At 42.4% G+C, this 26170-nt stretch overlaps 3 protein-coding genes across 3 annotated transcripts in view; 2 read left to right on the top strand and 1 right to left on the bottom strand.

Moving 5' to 3' along the window:
* Nucleotides 1–663: 663 nt before the first annotated feature.
* On the bottom strand, nt 664–2184 carry faap24 (FA core complex associated protein 24). The gene is made up of 4 exons (XM_030765287.1): nt 2076–2184; nt 1815–1954; nt 1426–1581; nt 664–906 (listed from the first exon to the last, which is right to left on the bottom strand). The coding sequence occupies exons 1-4, from the start codon at nt 2182–2184 to the stop codon at nt 664–666; spliced, it is 648 nt and encodes a 215-aa protein (XP_030621147.1).
* Nucleotides 2185–3372: 1188 nt separating this feature from the next.
* bmb (brambleberry) lies at nt 3373–9190 on the top strand. Its single transcript, XM_030765286.1, has 13 exons — nt 3373–3621; nt 3739–3867; nt 4267–4452; nt 4966–5188; nt 5514–5630; nt 5741–5920; nt 6141–6347; nt 6449–6620; nt 6888–6892; nt 7832–7867; nt 8003–8127; nt 8712–8812; nt 9061–9190. Exons 1-13 carry the CDS (start codon nt 3373–3375, stop codon nt 9188–9190), a joined length of 1860 nt encoding a protein of 619 aa, XP_030621146.1.
* A 5300-nt stretch (nt 9191–14490) lies between these two features.
* The window catches only part of tdrd12 (tudor domain containing 12), a 19965-nt gene continuing 8285 nt past the window's right edge, over nt 14491–26170 (top strand). The window contains exons 1-17 of the mRNA XM_030765285.1: nt 14491–14514; nt 14642–14806; nt 14918–15054; nt 15540–15659; nt 15939–15994; nt 16186–16271; nt 16666–16909; nt 17224–17261; nt 18196–18299; nt 19023–19109; nt 20607–20667; nt 21366–21473; nt 21824–22009; nt 22516–22669; nt 23270–23397; nt 23942–24133; nt 24389–24517. Of these exons, the coding sequence (XP_030621145.1) occupies nt 14491–14514; nt 14642–14806; nt 14918–15054; nt 15540–15659; nt 15939–15994; nt 16186–16271; nt 16666–16909; nt 17224–17261; nt 18196–18299; nt 19023–19109; nt 20607–20667; nt 21366–21473; nt 21824–22009; nt 22516–22669; nt 23270–23397; nt 23942–24133; nt 24389–24517 (2019 nt within the window). The remainder of the gene's footprint in view (nt 14515–14641; nt 14807–14917; nt 15055–15539; nt 15660–15938; nt 15995–16185; nt 16272–16665; nt 16910–17223; nt 17262–18195; nt 18300–19022; nt 19110–20606; nt 20668–21365; nt 21474–21823; nt 22010–22515; nt 22670–23269; nt 23398–23941; nt 24134–24388; nt 24518–26170) is intronic.

Below are 26170 nucleotides of genomic sequence, written 5' to 3'. Positions count from 1 at the left end.
TACTTATAAGGTGAAAGAGATCAAAGCTAGGGCTAGCACAAAAATTAGGCGAACATTCAGACTTGAACTCCAACCTTTGGCTCCCCCTGGTGGTAACAACAGCTACAGACTGTCACAGGTATACAAATAAGTCATGTGTTTGCAGGGATGGGGGGGAAAAAGTCACATTTTCAAAGAAATGTAGTCTGAAATTCCCTTTAATATGGCAAAGGAGCACTTTAGGTATATGTAAGTAAAACAGTTATATTCCAAGAAAGCGCTAGTCACTGTCTAAAAACTAACTTTTAAAACGAGATATCTTGTATCCTTGTTTATTTCATAAAGGTGATTGAAACAGAGATACTGCCACTTACAGTATCTCCAAAAAAATATAAATAAGAAGTTTCGCATTCACCACAGACTCACCATCATCATATTAAACATTTGTATCCAATAAATAAACCATAGTAGTGCACGGGCTACAAAAACAAAATACAGCGAATAAGACTGCTGAGAAGACTGCGCTGTTTTTCTAATACATTTCAAAAGGACACACTGCCCATCAGTCCTTTAAATATATCCCAGACAACATTACAATGGGCCTCCATGCCTGAAGCAGAAAGTATCTGAGCTCTCTGCAGAGAAGCCAGTGGTGTGAGGTCAGTGAATGTGGAGGTGGTGACACTAGTCCAGCTGATGATGGAAAAACCCCCAGATGTGCTGAGCTGCAGCCTGCCCCACGATGGGTTCCAGGTCAGAGATGGAGGTGGTGCTGAGCTGATGGATGCTGGAGAACTGATGGAGCAATGCCTGAGCTTTCACTTTCCCGACGCCAGGGATCTGCTGCACCAGTGCCAACACCACGGGCTCCAGCAACCTTGACGTGCTCCTCCGACGGAACGGGTTGTCCTTACCCTCAGTGAGAGCCTAAGGAGACCATCAGGAGGACAGCATGCATCTCAGCGTGAGAGTATACCATCACATTGACATTTTTGGCTTTTTCATTTCACATCTTAATGGGTATCCTAGGGGTTTCTCTCAAGCCTACAAAGTTAAGAGAGCGCTCTGGATTTAATTTCCATGTGAAACATTAGAAAGAATGGGGGTCCTCCTGTCAACACAATGATTTGATGTGTAATCCATTTTACAGCCTCTGGCGAGGCCCATAGACAGACAGTCCTTCAGGACTCACCATGATCTATTGACTTCCATTTTTCTGTCCGAAACAGAGCTTCACATGGGCTTCATACATCATCATTTAAATGTCAAGTCTAGCTCTTGCCAGCAGAAGCTGTCTGCTTTTAATAGATAAGCAATAAAGGTTCTTCACGGTATTGTAGCGTTCATGAGAAAACTAAACTTACGAGTTTCGTAGAAAGCCTTTAAGACAATGAACATAATCAAAACACAAATTAAATCTACAGTAGTTAAATTGTGTTGTCTTACCAGATGTCCAATAAGCTGCGAGGCTTCAGCCTGACTGGCAACAGGCAGCAAAGTCAAACCCAGCTCAAGCACCACGAACTTTTGCATACTCGGAAAATACTGCTCACTGAGATGGGTCTTCTCCACAATAATAATTCCCTGGAGACTGCTGTTAGCCTTTACCAAAGATTAAGACAGGGATTAATCCCCTTTACACAAAAGGACAAGCTACAATTAAGAACTCCATCTACAAAAATGAAACAGATGAATTTCTGATAACATATGATTAACCGTGCCGTAGTTTTACCAAATGGAGTGATATCGTAACAAGCAGGATTACGAAAATTTTTCAAAGATTCAGACAGATCTTAATCGCAAAGTTTACAAAACCGAAGATGTTTGTTACATACATTTCTAAATCGAACAATTCTCCTCTTGTAATAGTTTCCAGCCACCAAATCGCCTTCAGACACATAGATGATGCAGCTTTTATTACTGAGGTAAAAATCCACTACTCCGGGCTCCTCTTCGAAAATAACCTTAACATTTCCTGTAGGATAATGAGAGAAATATCAAGGACAGCCGCATTGCTGGCTTATTGTGGCGGTGTGAAATTAGCCCAGAATTTAACTCGTTAATTCAAAACTGAATGACAAGACCAAAATAACTACCTTTAAAATTCTGTACCAGAGCAGAACCTCTCCACTTCTCGTTCGCTATGACATGACCATAGGGTGGTACAGCATTCGAAAGAATCGCCGGGGAGAATTTAGAGTCCATCCTCAAAGCATAATGCAGGATTCAGGTTAATTAGCTTCTACGCTAATTTGACATTAGCTAGCATCGATTCGTCTAATAATGACTGGTTCGGTAGCTTTAAAATTCTTAAAAAAGAACAACACAGACATAACTACTTGTGCATTACTGATAGATATTTGGTGAATTTATCGAGGTTTAACTTAGGGTTTTTGTCAGTCTGCTAACACAATTACCGCAGACAACGACCTATACTTTCTGTCCTTGTCCGTTGTACACTCATACTTCAAATCTCGCGGTTGGTTTCTTTGCGTTCTAAATCTCACGAGATCAGATCACAGCTGATTTGATTGGCCGGCCTCTTTCCATTTAAATAGTTGAAAGAAGCCCAAGTGCTTGCTGAACCACATTATTGTTTAAAAGGCTGTAACCAACACACTTAAATAGTCGTTTTGTATTTTTTCCCCAGTCTAAACGGGAGAGGAGCGCTCGCAAGAAGGGTTCACTTGTCAGTAAGTACGTCTTGAGGTCAGCCGCAACAAGTCTTAGTTGTGTTTGGAATTGTCCATTGATTTCACTCATAGGCATGTAATATGTCTGTAATCTTGTACGAGTTTGTTAATTTGTGACTAAATATGCTGTTACTAGAGGTTATTTTTAGGACAATCAGAAACGTGTAGAAGTGCATTGTACACTAAATAAACATCTGAAGAGTTTAACGCATCACTTAAAGTACGCTTCCAGACGCAGACATGCCCGGGCAAAGATTCCCATCAGCTGTGCAGCGCCATTGAGGCATAGCAGACCCAGGGTTTAGAGATCTCATGTCATTTTACTGTCGGAGCAATAATCTGATTTACTGATGTGTAACTGATTTAAATTCAGATGCAAGAGCGGTCTAGTTTTATGCTGATGTCCAAGAGTCTATCCAATATTTGCAACTTTTCTCATGGTAATCAAGCACCAAGAACGCTTTTATGACAGGAACCCAAGGTTAATTTGATAAAATTATGAGGTTTAGGATGGTGTTTTTGTAAAATGCAGTCACAGACAATTATTTTACTTTTTTCATTATTTAACTATTTTACTGCATATTTACAAGTGCATTAAAATAGTCACAGTTATGTTGCTTGAAGACAGGTTTGAATTGACTCCCATCTCTTTAATTATGCTGCTCCGCAGCCGCTACTGCCTTGTTCCTCACAGTCTCAAATGTGTCAGTGGGCATGGGTGAGTTTGCTGCCCTGGGCACTGCTCTCTTGGGCACTGGGCACTCAGTTTGGCACAGCGGATGCTTTGTTCAACTGGATGAAACGCGAGGAGCCTGTCCCTGCTGCCCCAGTGGACCACACCATGTCCCAGGGTGACCCTCCGCCCTTTGAGATGACTGTTGCCGATGAGAAATTTCTGTCTGAAGCTAAACAAATGAACCTTAGCCCTCTGGACAGCTGCCATTTTAGGGTAAAACACACTCAACCGCACATCTGCACGCCTCTCATTTCTGACAGCAGAACAACTCACAAATCAATGAGCATCAGTACTTGGGTTTAATATGTCAGTGCTTATGTGCCTTTTCAGGTAGTTTCTCAGCTGAAAGCCACCTGCAGCAGCCTATCAGAAGAGCAGTTGGCTAAACTGGGCGTGGCTTTATTTAACTGCCAGTCAGAGGTGGAGGGACGCAAGACTTACGCATGCACTGAAGAAATGGTATGATGCATAAGTTGAAATGGGAGCTTTTTTGAAGTGAGATGTGAAGCTAGATAAGGAACATGTCGTATCTCATGCAAGTTCAACAAATCTAAAATTATGAATAAAAAGATGTACATAAAAGCAAATGTATCTTTAGACATTGAGATTTCATCCATTAAAATGAGGAAGAGGAGAAGTTTGCATTGCCTTAAACAGTAAGCATGTAATGCCTGGGGTCACTCTGACTAGATGTCCTGATCTCCTAAAAAAAGTATGGGTAATCCAGCAGGAATACAAATAATCTTTTCTTCCACTGGACAGCTCAGACTTTTGAGAAGTTTTCTAAAATTTTCTCTGTCTGAAAATTCTCTCCAATCTGTGTTCAAAGTTGAACCTGATGCTTTGCTCTTTCTGCAGTCCATTAAGGAGTGCACAGCAGACATGGACTCAGACACATGGAATGCCTATCACATTGTGAGTAATCGGGCGCGCTCTGTATGCTATGCCACGCGTCAGCAGCACTTCCGTCGGCGGGCAGAACAAACGGTTAACGCCCTGATCTCCACGGCAACCAGCCAGCTGGATGCCATGAAGGACCTGAAGGTTTGTGGTTATGTACCTCTCTCTGTGCCCACTTCCCCCATACATACACTGAGGTCTAGTTCTGAGCCAGAATACATGCAGATCAGGGATTTTGTGTTCAGAATGCAGTCAGCTGCAGGACAGGTCTTAACTCTTGTCCAGGAAACTGCTTAAATTATCCTCAACTTGACTAATGTGTTAAGGGTAAGACAGTAATTTATTTAATGTAGGAGAAAAATGCCATAAGAGTCTTACTTACCGTATTTATGATTAAAAAAAAGATCATTCTATTGACTTAGCGTAGCTCTAAGCACAATGCTAATATTCTATTAAATGCTTTCCACTTTTGAACCAGCTGTAGTGAATTTCTTCTCACAGAATTCTTATTGTGCTTTTGATCTTGTCTTGATTCCTTACATTTTCTGCTTGGCTTTATTCTCTGTCCTTCACTCTGTCTTGTGGTGTTTTCTGCTCAGCTTTGTGTATCTCTGGCCTAGCTGTATCACTTTCTCACTGTTTTCTGTGTATGTGCAGGAGGGCCAGCAGGAGCTGCGAGATCTGACTGCTGCTTCCCTGGATCGGCTGCTGGAAGGCCATAGCGCTCTGCAGCTACAGCAGGGTGTGCTGAGAGAGGGACAGGAACAACTGGATGTCTCCATCACGGCCAACCTGCAGAGACTGGCCCAGGAGAAGGCTCTGATCAGCACCGGACAGGAACTGGTGGCTCAACTTATTCAGGGAATTACACAGAGAATGGGTCAGTTACGTGACTATACATGCACACACACATACATACATACATGCATACACACACACACACATGCGCACACACACATACATACATACATGCATACACACACTCACACACACACACACACACACACACACACATACATGCATACACACACACACACACACACACATACATACAAACATACATATAGGCACGCACACACACACACACACACAAACATACATACATATACACACTCAAATGCACACACACTTCGTAATATGAGTGTTTACATTTCTTAACTCTTTTTGTCTCTCTCGTGTCTTTGTGTTATTTTTAATGTACACAGAGAATGTAAGTAAACAGTTGAAGGGTCATGGGTCAGAAGTGCAAGAGGGTCATCAGGCCATTCTGGATGACCTGGCTGAGGTCAGAGGTCGGGCTCAGGACATGTACAGTAAAATAGGTAGAGTACACTCTCTGATTTCTGCTTTTTCTTTGAGGGAGGGGTATTTGAAAGAAATGTGTCCTCATCAAATTTGCCCTTGACACTGTTTGCCCCTCCCCTCTGTCCAGAGGTGAACCTATTTGGGCTTTTGGAGCAGCAGAACAGCACAGCCCAGTTCTACATAGAACTGATGGGAAAACTAGAGCGGATGAATGGAACTCTGGGATACCTGCTGAGGTATCTGGACAACATGCAGAACAGGCTAGAGGACAGACTGCATCTGATTCAGGGCTACCTGGGATGGGCAGGTAGTTTACACATTTCCTTACATACATGCAACATGGGAAACACACACTAATCATTAACAAACAGCATATGAAAACCTCACATGTGCATGATTTCACTCATGGTTACATGCAGAGAAGAACGGCTAAAAACACTTCAAGTATTTTTTCCCTGTGTGATTAGTTGTAGAGATTGTGTTTGTTTTGCTAAAGCTCTACCTTGCTGTTCTGACTGTGTTTACAGGGTTGAGTTTACGTGCGGTCTTGACGTGTGTGATCCATGCTGGATATTTCCTGCTGTGTGCGGTTTTGCTGTCCTTTCTCCAGTGCCCGACTTTCTCTCGCCTCTCTCTGCTTGTTGTCGTGCCAATCAACGCTATTGCTGAGGTCAACCAACAGTCATCTCTCGACCTCCCCATGCTCACTCTGCTGCTCTTTACTCTTTCACTGGGTATGTGTGTGTGTGTGTTTCCTAAAATGCGTGTTTGTGTGTTTGTTGGTGTGAGAGAAACAGAGAGAGAAAATCAGGGTTGCGTGTGTGTTCCCTCTTAGGACGCTGGTTTGTACTGCAGCTTCTGTGGGCGTTGTCCAAACTGAAAGGACAGAACACACGTCCTACCTTGCAACCTCTGCCTCCAGCAAGAATCAAGACCAATGAGCATGAGGTCATTCAGGAGCACAGCCCCTCCCACAAGCACAGCCACGCCTCCTCAACTCCCCAGAGGTGAGTCACGTACCCCTTTTCCACTGCCGCGGTGCCGGTGCCGGTGCCCAATCGAGCACCGGGGCCACGCTTTTCCACTGACAAAATACTGGTGCCGGAGCCAAAAAGCTGGCACCGGCACGGCACCACAAAATTGCTGGTCCCAAAAGTTGGAACCACTGACGTCAGAGGCTATGCAAATAAAAACCATGCGAGAACCAATCAGTTCAGCGTTTGATACGTGACGTTCTCTAGAGAGGCGGGAGTAACAAAAAACGTCTGACCAAGTAGCGGTAGGCTAAAAGATATTTGTAGCATGAAAATATGTATATGATTAAAAGATGCATGAGTAACAATTTGTGTCTACATCAATACGGGCTGTTGTTAACATGTTACATGAACGTAGTCGGACCCAGAGTGGTAGAAAAAGACACTGTCTCTCGGCTCTGGCTGGTGCAAATAAACCACTGCATGCAGACCTTCATTAAAACACTCGTTTTAACTTTTGAGCTAGGTGACAGACTTACTATTTTCATAAATTTTGCCCCCAGAGCGAAAAGTTATGGGACAAAATTCATGGTGTTTCGCTGTGTGGAAGCCAAGCGTAAACGTAAATTTATAAAGAGCAAGCAGATGCGTTCTGTCCGACATTATTTTTCCCCCATGGAAATTACCCAAACTTTCGCTATGTAGCGTTCGGTTCCCAAACCAGTGGAAATGCGGGCCGGTTCTCAAAAGGCACCAAGGCAGCACTGGCTCCGCACCGGCACGGGCACGGGCACCAGCACCGTCCTAGTGGAAAAGAGACAACAGAGACTCTGTGTAGTGCATGGTTGTCTGTGTAGCAAGTTGAGATACTTGCACCAAACTTAATGATTTTTGGCAAATACTGTTCAAATGACATTTGTATCCGGTATATATTGAAAATCTTGAGCTGCAGAATGAATGGAGTGTTTAAGGTAGTAATGATCACAGACCTTCTTTTATTCACAATGAGCTGAGCTTTTCACACAACATCTTTATGATGGAAACATTGATGGTCTGTAAGATGTAGATAGTGAACTTTACTTGGGCGAAAAAAGGTTTTGTGGACTCAATGCAGTTTTCGAATTTTGTTCCTTCGCTTGTTTGCAAAGACAGAAACAGGATGTTCTCAGCGTTTCAGTTTTGATTGTGTTTGGTTTGCTTTACCTTTGTCCTTAGGGAGAACTTGGACTGCGATGCAATGTCAGAACCTGCTTGTTTTGATCAGGATAGCTTCATGTTAGGTAGGCATGTGTGGATTTTCTCTCTCTCACACACACAAACACAGGTTCGTGGGTATACACACCTTCATAAACAGTGCCCCACACAGACATAAAGCACACTTCAGTACATTACATTCATTTATTGTCTAATCACAGGTGACCCTTGCATCGTGGCTATGTTGCCCTCCCAGTCTCAGGGCCTGCCCAGGTTTGGACATGTTGCCCTGGGCACGCCCAACCACTCAACCCCTAGGCTCAAGAGTCGGCCTGGCCTTGCAGGAGTGAGTGAATGAATGCACATGTTTTGTTATTCTTTATTACCCTTCACTCCCATAACATGTGAAACTGAAAATTACAGACAAAACCATAAGTCAGCTCCCCACTTTGTATAAAAATTACACCTTAGCTGACTGTAAATTGTGACACTTGACTGGATCTAATATATAAAATAAATATGCTGTGTGGTCCCTTTTGTTAAGTATGTAGTACAACTTGATCAGATCGCTAGGGTCTTTAACCTGTCCTCAGCCAGATGGCAGACGCAGCATGTTACATTTTCAAATAGTGCCACTGCTGTACTTGTGTGTTATTTGACTGGCTGTAGCTTGTGTCTTGTGTGTCAGTGTGTGACCACCTGTTTCATCAGTGAGCTTTTTCATGGAAAAGAGAGGTGGACAACAGAAAGTGGCCACTCAGTGTATACTGGTTATTAAACAGTTGTACATGCAGAAGAGAATCATACTAAACGTGAATGAAATGTATTGTCAGAAATAGAAGATATTTTAATTATATTAATTCCATAACTCTTTAAAGTGTAGTCATATAGTAAAGCAGGATAGTAAAGTAGCTGTGCTCTGGTTCGCAGGGTGTGCTTGAGGGTGTCGCCCAGAAAAACCTCAGAGGCCTGTTGGACACAGTGGACCAATCACGGAGCTCCAGCCCCAATCACTCCCTGGCCAGTAATAGGTTTGTGCTTCAAGCCCCTCTGGCAAGCCTCAACATCACCATACCAAAGAGATCTTTTCTTAACCCTTTTATTTTATGTAGGGGGGTGGGCAAATCTCTTAGAGGCTTAGTGACACATTGAGCTCTTGCACGGTGAAGTGAAGGCAGGGGTGTGTGTGTGTGTGTGTGTGTGTCTGGGAGTGTGAGGGTTTTTTTTGTTGTTGTTGTTTCCTTTATTTTTTAAAGCTGTGCTATTTCTCCCTTGTCAGTTCATTTTCAGGCCGGCCTCTGTGTAGAGGAGTTACCCGTCTGGGTCAGCCATGTAAGAAAAGAGCCTCTCTGGGTCAAGACTACTGCAGGATCCATGACGGGGGGTGTTCCTCCTTCAGCCGCCCCTGAGGGTCTGGTAGAATGAGTGGTTTTTAACTGAGAATGGGTTTTCTTTTTTCTTTTTTAAGAACATCTTGTTTCTTTTATGAACTTTCATTAACGTCGTACTGATCCTTTCTTTTTATCATGTTGTTTTGTTTTCCGAAAACTTCACTTCTGTCCATTAGGATTTTTTTTTAATCTGCAATATTTATAATAAGTTATTTCAATAAATGATCGTAAAGCTAATTTGATGCAGTTCTCTTCAGTCTGACAACAATCATTAGTGAGGAAAATTAGACAAAGCCATTAAACAGTTTGTTCGTGTGTCTGTAATACAGCCAAAACAGAGAAAAAGCGCTCAGTACACACTAATATCCAGTTAGTACGAATATGTCCATTACCCTTGTTTCTTAACATCTCTACATTTGAGTAAGATTTTGTGTACTAACTCTGAATCAGAAAACATGATAATTCAAATACTGAGTTAACAGAGATCTTTTGCACGTTGTGTAGAAGTGGGCCCCGTTCTGTCGCATTTTTCCAGAAGGTGCTTTCTGGTTATGCAAACAAACCACTGAATTTGTTCAAGGGGAGGATATTAAACATCTAAACAATAGTCTTTGCAACACTAGAGTGAAGCTTTAAAGCTTAATGAAGATGACCTTTTTCATATTACCAAGACATGTTAAAACAGGGGTGTCCTGCTGCCCACTTAAAGTAGGTATAATCACTTCTTCTGAAGGGTCAAAGAATGTAGAGACACACTAAAACTTCAAAAAAAGTGTAAAACAATCTACCTTTTGGAGTGAGCCTACTGAAACAGAAACAAACTTCTGCTGAAGTACGGTGCCCAGAGCAAAGAGTACTTGAAACAGCCACTAGGTGGCACACACAACTCAAACTCCCATCTCATGCTGTCATCTAATCAAGAGGTCTTCCATTTCAATAAGACATACAAAATACTTATGAAGGAGCCAGACACACCACTACAGAGACATGTCTTTATTAAAAGATTTAAGTATATCAACTGTGCTTCTTTTATTCCCTTTGTGTTGGTCCCAAGGATTCCCTCCACAGTCATCTTCCTCATCTTAAGTCAACATATTCTGTTAGGATGGAATGTACGTATGAGTGGTGATGAAATGAAACTCCACAGAGACACACATCATGACCTGAACGTTAAGAGTATCTCACCTGGAGCCACTGGTTCTTCAGAGTTCCCAGGTGCTGCTGGCTGTTGCTCTAAGATTGGAGAACAAAGTTAGTCAGTGTTAAAAAAAAAAAAAAAGTGTCTGATGAAATTCTCAAAACTGTGGCATGGAGCTTGAGGACTTGACATACCAACATTTAATGTGATTCTTGCAGGACCGCCAAACGTGTTGCTCAACATAACTGGGTCATTTGAGATACCTCCAGCTGTCTCCAAGGTTAAACCTGTTTCAGTGGGAAGATTAAAAAACAAAACAAAACATACTTTTCAAGATCTGCTCCTTCCCTTACACTACAAGTAGTATAGAGGTGATAATCCATCTCGGCCACCATCGCAAACTGTCCACATAATGACAGTTACAATTACCATTTCCCTCTCTTGGTCTGAAGTTTTGGGGCAGAGCATTTCCAGCAGGCCCTGCGATTGGGGAGAAAGAAAATGAAATAATGCAGTTAGTGACCAAAGAAAGAGCATGACGCTCTGAAAACATGGTGTCCTATGTAAAAAGAAGTACGTTTACAACCACCAAATTCTCCCACCTCGCACAGTTGACTCAACTGTGAAGCCTTGCTGAAAGTCATTTTGTATCATGACAGGTGTGGCACTGAAGCCTCCGTTGTTTGACAGCTTTATCTCTTTGTACATTGGTGCTCCTGACGATGTAAAACAGACCAAAAGAGTTTGTAAGTAAAACCAATATGGGATAAGGAATGGGACTAAGGAATTTGAAACATACAATGCGGGAGAAAAGTCGGTCTTACTATGATGAATATTCTCTTGGTTTATCCGTGGCAATTCTCCAGACATTTTGCTTCTGCAACATATCAAGCACTCCTTTACACGTATTCTCATCAACACATTTAAATCTAAATAGTGTGATAACCACTGCATATGACCATCCTTAAACTCAGACTTTTCAATTAGCATTACATTATGAAAAAAACAAAAACACAAAAATGCAGACACACACAAACAAATCCATATTAAGTTTAGCTTTCTGTGAACGAGGCATGTGCTCAGTCCTTTTTCCTGTTGAAGTCTTCTTACAACCACTACAGGCTCTTGTTACGCAATGACAAAGAAGCTATTCCACACTCTCGTTTTTTTTTCTTTAACACCGTTTAACTTTAGACAGATAGAAACAAGTAAAAATGAAGTGTCAAACTTGTTATCTCAGCATAACTTTGTTCACGTCATACAAAAGCCAAAACTACAGAGAATCTTACCTTTTCCGGTCGCGGTCAAGATATGAATGCAGAATGACGTTTACGCGTAGAGTTGAAGGCTGCACTCCTTTTCATGAACTTCCGTCTAACAACGTCACCTCCCACAACTCACTCCCCCCAACACCCTTTTATGGAAAACTAAAAAAACCCAGTCCTTTTCAGGGCTTAACACTTGGTTTGTCCACATAATAGGTGCCACACATCTGAAAATTGAGGAATTTCAAGGAAATATAAAAGAAATCATGGGAAAGAAAAGGTTTATAGTACCGTTTGTACACACTGTACACCGCAAAATAAAAACTTACACAGTAGCAATAGCAAGTGGGATTATAGGTATCCCCATTCCCTGTCTAGTATGTTTGTAAGTCATTTCCGCTGTTACAAGCATTTTGCTTGTCCTGTCTGTGTGCAGAAGGGTCAGCAAGAGGTCCGAGATCTGACTGCTGCTTCCCTGGATCGGCTGCTGGAAGGCCATAGCGCTCTGCAGCTACAGCAGGGTGTGCTGAGAGAGGGACAGGAACAACTGCATGTCTCCATCACGGCCAACCTGCAGAGACTGGCCCAGGAGAAGGCTCTGATCAGCACCGGACAGGAACTGGTGGCTCAACTTATTCAGGGAATTACACAGAGAATGGGTCAGTTACGTGACTATACATGTACACACACAGGCATGGGTTGAACAGTACACTTCACGAATGCCCATATATCCATTGCTCACCGTCACATCTCGAACCCCTCCCATTAACAACAGAACGATTTTCAGCGTAAATATCCCCCAAAAAATATTGAAACAAAGACACACAGTGTAGACAGCAGCACCACAGTCTTATAAAGTGTGAATGTGGTAAGTTGGTAAGTTAGCAGTTGCTTCGCTGTGCTTGTCATTGTTTGAGGACGTTACGCGTGATACACTAACTCATTCATCTCACTCATTATCTACGCCGCTCATTCTAATTAGGGTCGCAGAGGGGGCTGGAACGTATCTCAGCGCTCACTGCGCGAAAAGCTTGGAAAGATCTTGGACAGGTCGCTAGCTCACCGCTAACACGTGATACACTCACTCTCTCCCTCGTTTTCAAAGCCGCTTATACCAATTATGGTCGAAAGGGTGCTGGCGCCTATCCTAGCGTTCATTGGGCGCGAGGCAGGGAAACACCCTGGACAGGTCGCTAGTCCATGGCAGACGCTTGATACAACACGTCCGAAACCATTCACTTACTACCTCGTTTTCAAAGCCGCTTATCCCAATTAGGGTCGCGGGGGTGCTGGAGTCTATCCCAGCGTTCATTGGGCGAAAGGCGCGAAAACACCCTGGACAGGTCGCCAGTCCATCGCAGACGCTTGATACGACGCATCCAAAATTACTCACTCACTCTCACTCTCGATGCCGCTTATCCCAATTAGGGTTACGGGGACGTCCGAAATCGCATTTCACTTAATGCAACTTCGTCCTCGAATGCCACCGCAAGGACAGTGCCGTGTGATAGAGTACGATGAAGCGTCTGGTGTTGGAGAATGAAGTTCAGCGTGCATAAACAATATTTAGCCAGTTTCCTAACTAAAGTTTATAATGTTAATAAAAACAACAAAATATAGGACGTATTTCTTTTATTTTAAGCGGGTGGATGGGGGGATGTCTGTCAGCTCGAATTTTTGGAAGGATGGCACCCCCACTCCCCGGCTAAATGAGCTACAAGTGGGGTTCATAAGGTGCTTCGCATCTGCAGAGCTTTCATTGTCTATTGTATAACACGAGAGAGTCATCGTGAATAAGACATGTCCTCGATAGTTTAAATATAATTTATCAGATTCGTTTGGCATAAGATGTATGCACTGATATAGCCAATAGGTACACCTTATTTAGGGAGGTGCATCAAAACGGTACACTGAAATTAAGAGCATTCAGCAGAACTAAATAGGAAAAAGAAGGTCAGCGACAAGAGTACACAGTCATATAACTGAACTCCTTGGTATGGTTATGAAAAAGCCCACAGGAAAACGAATTTTGAATTTACGCTTCATTAAATACTACAACCACACTAAGAGAAAACCGACACTATTAAGTTTGATGTGGCGTCACAAAATCCTCTTCTAGAATTGAACCGTGTGCGGTATAGCAGTAGGCAGGGCCGCATCGATGAGAAAGAGATTACGAAAGCATTAAATTGTACGCTCATTTTTGCTGGTAAACAAGTCAGGCAAGGTAAATAGACGGAGAAGTCGTAGTCCACGTTGAGTATTATAGCGTTTTTAAAATAATATACTTGGCTCACAGGCACAAAATATCACACTGTTCTTGTGCTCTTTGGTGAGTAGGTAGGTAAATAGTAATGGTCTCCAGACAATTCTTGAGGTAAAGAAAATCGTTGAGGTTTGCTGGACGTTTTACAACTGTCCATCTCAGAAATGCCGTTTTAGTTTAATTAGCTAGCTAGCATAAGCTTAACCAACCTAGACTATAAAACAGGTGTGTAAACTTTACATGACGATTAAGCATATTTTCATCACGCGTCTTTTAGTTTATGTATAAGCGTTTAAATTAGAAATTAGTGGAGCAGCAACCGATATGGTTTGTAAATTTGACTAGCTTCATTGCATGTGCCAGAGGATTCTTAGCAGGGCTTTACCTTTCCCATGCGGCAAGAAGTGATCAGTCTGTGAAATATTAATATGTGTGTTAGCTGGAAAAATGGTCTCAAATTTACATTCATCTCTACCTTACTCTCAGAAACAACTTGTTAATTAAGTATTGATATGCGACGTAGAAGGCTAAGTGGCTTCATAAAAATGTGCACTCTGACACGTTAGTCTGCGTGCTTGTCTCTTTGCAGGCCCTTTCGTAGCGAATACAACCGATGATTTGCCTCTAGGTCACGCAGGGTTTAGTCGGAATGTTGGAAATATCAGTTCTTAAGGTAAATTGTGCATTTGCTGAATGGTTTAATAAACAGATCTAAGAACATTTTGACCCCTCTGTAGCGGTTCAGTTGTTTGTCATTACAGAAGGATGACACATTGGAACATGTCCGTGCTTTCTTCCAGGTGGAGGACCCTGGCTGTTTGTGGGGTAGGATTGTCAAAGGACCTTGTGTCCAAGCACACAGTCCAAAAGACTACGAGGACCTGCAGGTTAAGATGAACCTATTCTACCATGATGTCAATTTTGATGTGCAAAAATTGAAGCTAAACTCACCAGAAGAAGGCCAGGTAATCCCCCCCTTAAATGAATTTACCAGTGAACTTCTGAAACCTAGCCAGGGATCACAGCATTGTAATTAAACTCAGTGTTGTGTGAATCTTTTTTTTTTTCCTTGCCAGGTATGTGTGGTTTTTCACTCGGACCAGAAAAACTGGTGTAGGGCTATCGTGGAAAGTCTGCTTCTGGGGACTGTAAACGGCCAAGCTGTGTGCTTCTTGGTGGACCATGCAGAACGCATTATAGTTCATAAAGATGAGTATGTGTGATACACACATTAAAATAATTACCTGGGGCATTGTTTATTTTGCCCCGAAGGTATTTCATTGTGTCCTTGAGACGAATGCTAATATGCTTTGATATCTTCACAGTTTATTTGTACTGTATCCTGTTGAGAAAAGTTTTGCTGTATCACAACAGAGTTAAGTCTTGATTGTGTTAAGTTACTGTCATTTGAAGTATAAGGTGTTTTCCATTTTTAAAATGAAATGTAGAAATCAGTTTCCAGTGGCACTTTGACACTTGCTTAGGCTTGGATTCAGAGCAGATAAAGGCAGAATTAGAGAGAAACCCATGTCTTCTCTCAAACGGAAGTGAGACTACAGCTGGAAAACAAATGATTCTCTCATCAGCATTTTAAAACAACAGCATACAGTGACTTAAACTGAGAATGATACTTGATCGCCCTGGTAACAATGTCCAGACCGTGGGCAAATGAGGGTGGGTGTTTTTGCTGCCTTGCAGGGTGAGAGTTGCTCTTGATCAGTTTCTGGAGCTGCCGTTTTGGATGCAGAAGTTTGAACTGGCAGGAATTCACCCCATGAGACTTCAAGTATCCCTTTGTCAACAGAAAGCAGAACTTGTGTAAGAATTTTGTGAAAACTCACTAAACATTACAGTACACAATCTTAAATGTTTGGTAAATGCATTATTAGCTTAATAATATTTTCCAGACGATTAAGACTTAATGAAATGAGGGTTTTCCACCATTTGAGATTTTTCTGTCAGTCGTATCGTTTTAATGAGCTCACCATTAAAAGCACTGACAGTTTGGTAGCCGTGATATTTCCAGTCTTTTTTTCTGGAAGGTAATCCTGACTTTTACCAAAAGTTGCTGAAGTCAACCATTGTTTCTTATCCCAGGCCATCATGTCACTGGGACAGTTCAGCTACACGGTACTTACTCAACCTTATACAGGGTGAGCGTACCTCACATTCATTAATGTATCATGAAATTACCGAAGCATATGGAAAATGCTCTTTATTTGCCATAGGTCTCTAACAAAAATTTAGACACACTGGAAACTTTTTTTCTTTCTAGCACCCTGATATGTTAGGCTATAGAGATACATGATTTTACTTTTGCATGGGCCCTCTTCTCTCTCTTCAGCTTCTACTCTGGTTCAGGCAGTTTTGTGTGGAAGGTATATGGGATCCTCTGCCATTCAACTCTACCTGACCATCCGGAATGTAAAGGTACGACATCAGGATTAGCGTGATGAAATGAATTCCAAAGGGAATGTTTACTGATAAAAAGTGAACGCTTCTGATGGATTTACCACAGCCTTTAGGTTTTTTTTTTTATTTTTTACCCTTTCTGCTGGACTTTACAGCAATGTGCAAAATCAAAAACATGACAAATAATACACTCAACATACAGGAGTAACTGGAAAGATAAAGAGTGGTTTCACACTAGCTTCAAATATCAGTGAGAGTTGAATACTTAGTAAATTAGTGTGATTCACACACTGGAGGGAAACTTCAGCCCCGTTACACAGTCTGACCTGTCACCTGTGACTTTTGTATCTTTTCAAAGTTAAGTTAATGATACCGGTACATAAATCATTCATGGTATGTGTTTGTTTCCTAGATCTGTGTGAACGATGATCTTGTGGTGAAGAAATTTGCCTGTTTTTCAAGTGCAAAAGCAAATGTGACGTCACAGAACTGCTCAGTTGACCCCTCACCCGTGTCTCTGACATGCGACATCTTCTCCAGCCCTGACAAATTCCTAGCCACAAATGGTTGCCGTGCAGCAACATCACTTCCTCCTGGCTTCTTATTTGAGGAAGGCCACAGAGATGACATCATAATGGGTGAGAGCACCACCTCTGGTGCTGGGTGAAAAATGGTAGTTGTCATGTAGGGAGTAGGGTAGGTTTTGTTTTACTGTCTTTGTTCTACCGAGACATTTTATGTTCAGAGAAGAACTGGAACGTGGTATGTGACACCATGGGTAACTGTTAAACAGTAGCTTGTCTCTTAATGGGCGAGTACAATAACAGAGGCCTGACCCCAGTCCCTTTCCAATCAGACAAAGAGTACATGCATTATATACATACAGACACGCATTATATGCCCACCCCCTCAATGCTCAGTAGAGCCAACATAACAACATGATCTTTTTTTTTTTTTTTTATCCCTGTAGAGGCAGGTCGGGAGGACATATCTCTCACAGCACCTCAGGTGAGGGCGACAGAATCCCTCAGTCCCAGCTGTGGACTGTCAGATGTAAACTGTGATTTGGTTCTCTAATCTGCACTCTAATCTGCCATGTTCTGTAATGGTGACTTGCCAAGGTTTAGTCTGTTTTCCCCAAAGTCTCTGAAAGTATATGAATGCATGCAAATGTAGACACTATGCTCTATGATGATCAACATTGTAACCATACACAGTTGTATGAATGTTTGAGACCTCTCCTGTTTAGGCTGGGTGCGGAGGATTGGTAGAGAGAACGTGTTGTGATGAGGACTCTCTGACACACAGCTTGAGAAAATATCCGGAGAGACAGGAGCACAAAAAGATGTAGGTGTATTCTTCACTTCAAATACTCTGGTCGCTCTCAAGCAAAAATCTGAATTCATTTTGAATGCTTATGAAGTTTAGATTGTAGTCTTAACCATTTGTGGCACACAACTGCGCTCACTTTCTTTCAGAGTTCATCAAGTAGCAGAGGACAAAGAAAGCTCTTTAGCAGAGGAGTTCACTAAAAACCTCAATTTATTCAGGCGAGGACATATTTCTTTGTACTCAGTGGTTCCAAATAGCTTATTTATTTCTTTTTTAAATAAAAAGAATCACATGACTCATCATTCCCACAGATTTATGAAGTTTCTGAACCCCACTTTGCACACCCGGCTGGTTCCCAGAGTAAGTTCACTCTCTTTCACTCATTTTCAAAGCTGCTTATCCTAATTAGGGTCGTGGAGCCCGAGTGAGTTAAACAGTTTAATGAAAAGCCCATTGTCCTCAGTAGAGTCAGAACAGTGGGTGTTTTGATATTGTAGCGTTGTTACACTGGCTTGCAGCTTTTGATTTTCCTCCTTTCTAATCTCAGTGATATGATTGCATAGTGAATCCTGAATTTAATGAACTGCATGTTTACTATGGCCGACTTTAGCTCCTGGAGGATAAAAGCCCTCCGGAAACCCCCCCTGGAGTCTGCAGAGACCAGACGAAAAACGTCTCCTCCACTCTGCAGTCTGAGGCCATGCTAGCTGACTGGTATGTGCGCCCCACCCTTCCATCGGCAGGTGTTTTTTTTTTTGTTGTTTTTTTTTTTCACCCCGACTATGCAGATCTCTCTGAACCAGGGTTTGTTCTCTTGCTTCTTTTCTATTGTAGCAAAAGTTATCTTCCACTGTTTTATGTGCAAGTATATCAGCTGAATCTCAACTGTTGATATAGCACTAGTAAACCCCAAAAAGGAACAAAAAGGGACTTATTTTTGAAAGAACTAATTCACCATATAAAAAGGAAAGACTCTCTATGTGTTTAATATCATTTTCAGCGCTTATTTTTATCAGTGTGTTTTTCACTCCAAGCAGTGTCTTCAAATCGGCATTTTCATTTTCATATGCAAAATTATACAGTGTGTCAAGGGTCAGGGGGAGCCAGTGCGAGATAACATATGACTTTTATATGATGAGCACAGAAGCTAGACTTATGAGAGCCTCTTCTGTGTAGACAAGATTCCTGAAACATGATTCAGCTCAGGTTACAGATGGCAGTTATGTCGTCAAGGATGGTATGTAAGGCAGGATTGTTGTATGTTTATGTATTATACTATGTCTCTTCTGTGAAATACAGTTTGGCACATAGACCTGTGTTTATGGGCCCATAATACAGTTGCTGAAGTTTTTCCATAAGACCTGTCACAGACTCTTTACACAGACTCTTCTAAAGAAAGACTCTGCTTCTGTGTGTGTGTGTGTGTGTGTCCATCAGTGACAGCGGTGGTTCCTCTGTAGAACTGAATGGAGAAAGTCCTCTAAAAGAGCGACAGAGCTTGAAAGAGGAGCTGGCCTGTGCAAGGTAGGAATGTACTGATTTAATACTGACCTCCAGACAGAAAACTGTTTGTAGGGACTCATTCATTCACCCTTTAACTGGAGCTTAACTGGGGCCTAGCATTAGTCAAACAAACCCCCCCACTCAGACATATCTACTTTCCCCAGTCCACACTCTGAGGAGTCTCTAAATTACAGAGAAGATGTGTACGGGTGGGCTATGAAGAAATTATATGAACATATGTTTATGCATATGTGTGTGTGTGTGTGTGTATATATATATATATATATATATATATATATATATATAGAGACACATAGTTAAGCCCAAAATTATTTACACCCATGCCAAATTTGAATTTATAGTGAATTTTTATTTGACCAGTAGGTTTCATCTGGTTGGAAACGACATAAACAAGTGGCAGAAGACGGTAAGACATTGTGTCAGAGGTGTTAATGATAACTATTTCTATGGATTTTTTTTTTTTTTTACATTTTTACTACAAAATGCCATGTCCAAAATGATTTATACCCCTTGAAATTGATGCAAATTTTTGAGAAAATGCAAGTTCCTATACCATTCCAAATGGTTCTGGCAATTTGTACCATGTTGTGGTGCATTCTAATCAACTGTAAATTGAGAACAGTTCTCTAGTCAGTTACTAGTCAATGGCAAGTCATGGCCAAAACCTTAGTTTAGTGAGGACCTCCGGTTGACATTGTGGCTGCTCACAAGACGGGGAAAGGCTGTAAAGCCATATCCAAGTGTTTGAAGTGCCAGTGGCCACAGTGCAAAGCATAATCTAAAAGTACAAGGAGTTCCACACTGTGAAAAATCTCAAAGGGTGGGGGCAAGATGCCAAAAGTGACCCCTGCTCTGGCTTGAATGGCAGTGTAAGAGGCCAAGTAGAATCCAAGGATCCTCACCAAGGCCATCCTGATGAATATGAGCAATTCTGGTACCAACATCTCAGGGCAGACACTCCAGCATGCACTGCACAATGCTGGTCTCCATGGACGCTGACCAAGGAGGACTCCACTTCTCCAAGGCAGAAAAGAAGGCATTTGGTCATCAATTCTGTGGTCGGATCACCAAAATCTTTCTTCTTTGTCCAGGTGAGCTATTTGCGAAGTCTAGATGAGCCTTGTGTGCCTGTCTTGGAGAAGTGGAGTCCTCCCTGGTCAGTGTCTACAGAGGCCAGTGTTGTGCAGTGTCAGCTGTAATAGTATAGGAGCTTGCATGCTCTCAAAAATTTGCATAAATTTCAAAGGGTATGAATAATTTTGGACATGGCCTGTTTAGTAAAAATGTAAAAAAAAACCCATACAAACAGTTACATTTTATCATTGACATCTCTGACACAATGTCTTACTGTCTTTTGTCGCTTGTTTATGTCGTTTCCATCCAGATGAAACCTATTGGTCAAATAAAAATTCACTTCTGCAGATGTGTGTGTTTGTGTTTGTGTTTGTGTTTGAGTGTCTGTTTGTGTATTGAGTAAATATTTTTGATGGATTATAGATTGCTGCAGCTGCTTAATCCAGATCCTTTAAACCCAGATGCAGACTCACTCGACACCAACGTAAGCAGTCAGGTCGACGCCCTGTATAGAAAAGCATGGTTAAGATGTCTGAGCAGTCACACCGGTCTGGTTAGCATCTGCTGACTGCAGATGGGTGTGGGACCCAGGGTCAGGTTTTCTGTCTCACTGTCTGTCCCCGCTCACTCACTGGCTGTGTCCGAAATGGCATACTACATACTACTCGCATACTAATTATGACGTAAAAGTAGTAAGTAGTAAGTAGTATGCAGTACGCGAAAAATAAAAATTTTGCAGTACACTACAGTTACCCGGATGATGTACTACTCTGGCGAAAATTTCTAGTATACATCCCAAGCTCACTTCGCCGACTACTACATCCCATGATGCAACGCGGTAACCTCTAACTTTCCGAAAATTTTCAAAAAACATGGCGGACGGCGACAATGGCAATGTAGTGTAGTGTACTACACGAAATGTCTCGTAATTGTACCATACTGCATACTAGCGTGTGGAGTAGTGTGCAGTACGCAGTGTATACTAGGCTAGTATGTAGTAAGCAGTACGCTAGTATGCCATTTCGGACACAGCCACTGTGATGTAGTGCACTGTTAAATCACTGTGTCTTAAACCACTCGAGGTGTGAGAAAATGCTTGGCATAACACTTAAGGGAGAGATTTTCTGTTCTTAAAAATAGGGAAGGAGAGGGGAAATAAGAGTACTGTGACCTCTGTGTTAGGTTCTCATCCCGGAACATGGCGGACAGAGGGTTCTGGTACATTCTGCCATCACAGTTGACCCTTGTGTGACCCTTTCCCATGCCCCTATCACGGAGAACTTCAGAAAGGTACGGGACTGGACGCTGTCATCACTGAAGACTACTTTGCTTCATTTTGGATTTATCCTCAGTCTTGGTTTCTTTCTTTTTTTTTCCACTGTGATGTATTGCGTTCTTTGGGTTTTTTCTGCATTTGTATTAGTTGTAAATACTCTTGCACGTCCTGATCTGGCTCAGTTTACATGTTTCCACAGTTCATAAATTTGAACAGAATGAACAAAATGTGAAACAAATTGGCCAGTGCTGCATTTTTAGGCACCAGGCCAAAATGTCTGTGCTTTTTTGTGTGTACATCTGTCCCCTTTAGTGGAAATTTCATCACTTGTGAGATAGCATTTGATGTTTGTTAAATTCTTCAGTTCTTGTTGAGGAGGAAGTATGCAGGTCCAGGAGAAGCTGAGAGTTACTGTTGGCCCAGCGTGGCGCGCGGATGTGACACGGTTCTGGTGTCTCATGGTGGGGAGGACCCAGTTTCTTATCTACCCCCGCTCCTAGCTCACATCCAGCTCTCATCTGTCTACAGTCCTCTGTCAGCACACAGCGGAGTGAGTTATCACCGACACTCCAGACACGCACTGACAGAGAGAATACTTTACCACATTTTCAGGCTTGAAATAAAACTTGAACTGAAACTACAATTTGAATGTATTTCTGAGTAAAAACACAACTACTACACAACTACTAAATAAATAACCAGATTGTTTTTCTGTATCAGAATTATCCCAGTCCTTAGCTGCGGATAGCCTCTTCAAACATTGTACAGCGCTAATTAATATAGCCTCCTCTGTGTGTGTGTGTGTGTGTGTGTGTGTGTGTGAATGTGAGTGTGAGTGTGATAAGGAAAATCTGTCTATTCAGAAGCTCAGCAGGACTGACTGGTTGGAGGGGGGTTGCATTAACAGAGCTGGAACAAAAGCCTAAATATAATCACAGTTCTGCAGGGGCATGTTTACTTAACCCTCATCACTTGAGGAGTGCTAGGTTTGAGAAATCCAAACCTATAGTTTAGGATAGTTTACAAACAGCTGGTATGTGTGTGTATGTCCTCCAGCCTCTGTCAGTCATCCTTTGTCCTGGCTGGGAAAAGGTGCAGATGGTGATGGAGCTATTGGAGGAAAGCCAGGCAGCGCAGTGCCTTCACCCAGCTGCAGCCTTAATCGGACTGGGCAAAGACGAGGCCACGAACACCAAGATCCAGAAGAACTGTGAGATTCAGCTCTTACAAGTTTATTTAGTGTTTCAAACGAGCTGATTTCCCCTGTTTTGCACTTCCTGTGTTGTGGCCTGAGGCATCTGACGTGCCTTAATCTTTGTGCTGAGACTCCAGGCTGAATGGTACAGTTTAGATCTGGCCTCTGATTGTTTGACTGAGCTGTATGATCAGTAGGTGAGGTAATGTAGACAGACATCTATGGCTGTGTGGGTGATGAAATATCAGAAACACTGATTTTAGACGAGGAGTTCGTAACAGAGTGTCCAGTGTCCATCATTGTATTTAAACCAGGACTCTAGGTGATATTGGATTTTTATTTCTGAATAAAACTCTCTCAGCAACAGTGGCTTTAGATGTCTGCACTGATCAGTGAGTGAGGGTCAGCTGAAATGTTATAGCAATGTTACCATAACAGATTTCTCGCCTAACCAGTGAACCATTTAAATACACAGTCGCATTGTCTTTTACAAAGCACAGGGTATTTTATACAGGGTGGGTAATATTAACACAGGTTCCCTTTAGATAAGGATTTGTATGTAACTACCCTGGTAACTGTGAAATCTCTCTCTCTGTCTCTGTCTGTCTGTCCTAGGTCAGCTGCTGGTGACCACGCCCAGCAGCATGGCTAGGCTGTTGGCTGCACACTGCTTCCTTTTCCTGCGGCTATGCCACCTGGTACTGCACGAGGCTGATGTGCTTTTCTCACGCACCCCTGCCCAGGTCAGACACGCAGAGACCATGGAAGGAACAGAGAACATGCCCTGACATGTCCTCTGTGTTCTGGACTAGATGTGTTCCGCAGTGGATGTGCTTTTGACACTACTGAATGTCGATCTTTGTCCAAATTTACGTATACATGGTGATAGTATGGCACATGATTTATGTACAGTTTAATACACACACAGACAGTGGTGTGGCTTCGTTGGAGGTAGGGACCTGCTGAGGTGAAATGATTGATTCAAAGATGGACGCAGACCTGAACATACACTACTTTTCCCTCCATTCCTCCATGTCATTCTGTCTGTCTCTCTCCCCCTTTCCCTCCCTTTCTCTCTCTCCCCCTTTCCCTGCCTTTCTCTCTCTCTGTCCCTCTCTCCTCTGTTCCTCTGTACATCTCACTGTCTCTCTCTTCCTCTCCCTCCCTTCCCCCCACTCTCCCTCTCTCTGTGTTTGCCACTTGCCCTCTCCCTTGCTCCCCATCCCCCCCCCCCCCCCCCCCCCCCTCTCTCTCGCCCCCTCTCCCCTCCTCCCTCTCTGACTGTAGATGGAGACTATCTTACAGCATTTTAAGAAGTTGGTATGCAGTGAGGAGAGGGTTTCCTGCCCACGGCAGATCATTTCCGTTGCTAAGCGCTGGACGCCGCCACTCGACAGCTTGGTTAGAGAGCACATGTTCAGCCCGAACGTTATCATCAGTGTGTTAGAGGAGGCTGCCCTATACAGCCAAGTTCATCAGGTTTGTCTTCTCTCGTGGGTTTGAGCTTATCTCTTAATATTGCCCCCTAGTGGAAATACTCTAGCCACAAAAAGACTAGTCATCTGACTTTTAAATGGACAATGACTGTTGTTTGTAGGTATCTTTTTTGGGACGCACAAACATTTAGGATTTGGCTAGGAACAGTTGTTTGCGTTTCTGTGGGTCAGTGGGTCACCCAGGTGTGTGTGTGTGTGTGTGTGTGTGTGTGTGTGTGTGTGTGTGTGTCCTCTGCAGGTCGTCCTGCTTTGTTTGGACTCCTCTAAGACTTCCGTTCTGCTCAGCTCTTTGGATTTCAATCCTTCCTTACCCCAAAAGACCCTGATCATTGCTAACTCTCCAGAGGAGGTAGAACATGTTTACAAGGTGCAGTTCTTTGTGTGTGTGTGTGTGTGTGTGTGTGAAGCACCTTATTAACCTGGTTCGTAACTCATTCACTCTCATGTTTAGCTGATTCCTGAGGGTTGATTCTGCAGGGAGGTGGGGTTGTTTGCCACCCCTCCAAAAATTAGAACTGGCCAATACAGATGTAATTAAGATATGCTGTATCACATGTGATTCGCTCAAACCAAAACGTCCCTTGATGAATATTAGTGTTTAGATGCAAAGCACCTCATTAGCCTGACTTTTTGGGGTAGGGGTTACAGATCTGCCAAATATCAGTTTTCAGGTGAGTTAGATATATATGTAACCCCCCTCAGGTCAGATGTTGTTTATTGAAAATTATATGCTTTCGTGAGATTTTAAGACTTCTTTTTATTGACATTTTAATCCTCATGAGTATGGACGATTGCTAAATATTTCTTCTGCAGCTCTGCTACCATTCTCTCCTAGACTCTCCTTTGTGTTTGATTGCTTTACATGGTCCATGCAGTTTCATAAGGAGGCAACGCAAAGTTAGTTTATGATGTCGCACCAAGAGAGATACAGTTAACACCTGGTCTGTCACCTTTAACATACTCCAAGGAAACCATGTTTCGATAAAAGTTACTTTTTCAACTTTTGCTTGATGTTGTGGATTCTTTTTCTGGGTTTGCTGTCAGCTACTGAAAATCATGATTGAGACAAACTATAAGCAAAGCAGTTTTTTCTCTTAATCAATTGCAAGAGAAAATGAAAATGTAAGGTTTTACCTTAAGGAGCGGGGGGAAGTAAGTAAGTTGTGGATTCTTTTTCTGGGTTTGCTGTCAGCTACTGAAAATCATGATTGAGACAAACTATAAGCAAAGCAGTTTTTTCTCTTAATCAATTGCAAGAGAAAATGAAAATGTAAGGTTTTACCTTAAGGAGCGGGGGGAAGTAAGTAAGTAAGTACATGTGTGAAATAGCCAGCAAACACTTTTTTGCAAAGTACTTTATTGATCACACACACACACGAGGAGCAGTGAGTGGTGAAGTTCAACTTCTGCATATGACCCATCCTGTATACCCACACTAGCAGTGAGCGCACACACACATTAGGAGCAGTGAGCACACATGAGCTAGGAGCAGTGGGCAGCAGCAGTGCCGCGCCTGGGGAGCAACTCTTTTTGCCAGTGCACTGACCCTAACATACATGTCATTGATGGTGGGAGCAAACCGGAGCACCCCATGCAAACAAGGGGAGAACTTGCAAACTCCACACATTTGAATCTAGCATCTTCTTGCTGTGAGGCGACAGTGCTAACCACTGAGCTACCGTGCTGCCATCTATAGACTATATACTACATACAGAAGTATCAAGCTAAAAATGGACTGAAATCTGTCACCGCGTGCCAGCACTACGTTAACACCAGAAGAAATGCTAAGAATAATAGCTAAAGTATTACACACACACATACACATGTGTGTGTATATATATATATATATACACTCACACATGTACACACATATATATAGCATTAGTTTACGGTTGTTTTCCATAAACAAAAATCATTGTTTTCTTTGTACATTCCTCCAGTAATTAATTGAGTGCCCACCCATCCCTTGTGGTAGATGAACTAATTTTGAATTGACTGACATCTGGCTGTTTATCACGAT

Source organism: Chanos chanos, chromosome 2 (assembly GCF_902362185.1).
Source record: "Chanos chanos chromosome 2, fChaCha1.1, whole genome shotgun sequence".
Taxonomy (NCBI): Eukaryota; Metazoa; Chordata; class Actinopteri; order Gonorynchiformes; family Chanidae; genus Chanos; species Chanos chanos.
The sequence above is the reverse complement of the archived record's forward strand: the minus strand, read 5'-3'. Positions and strand labels throughout refer to the sequence as shown.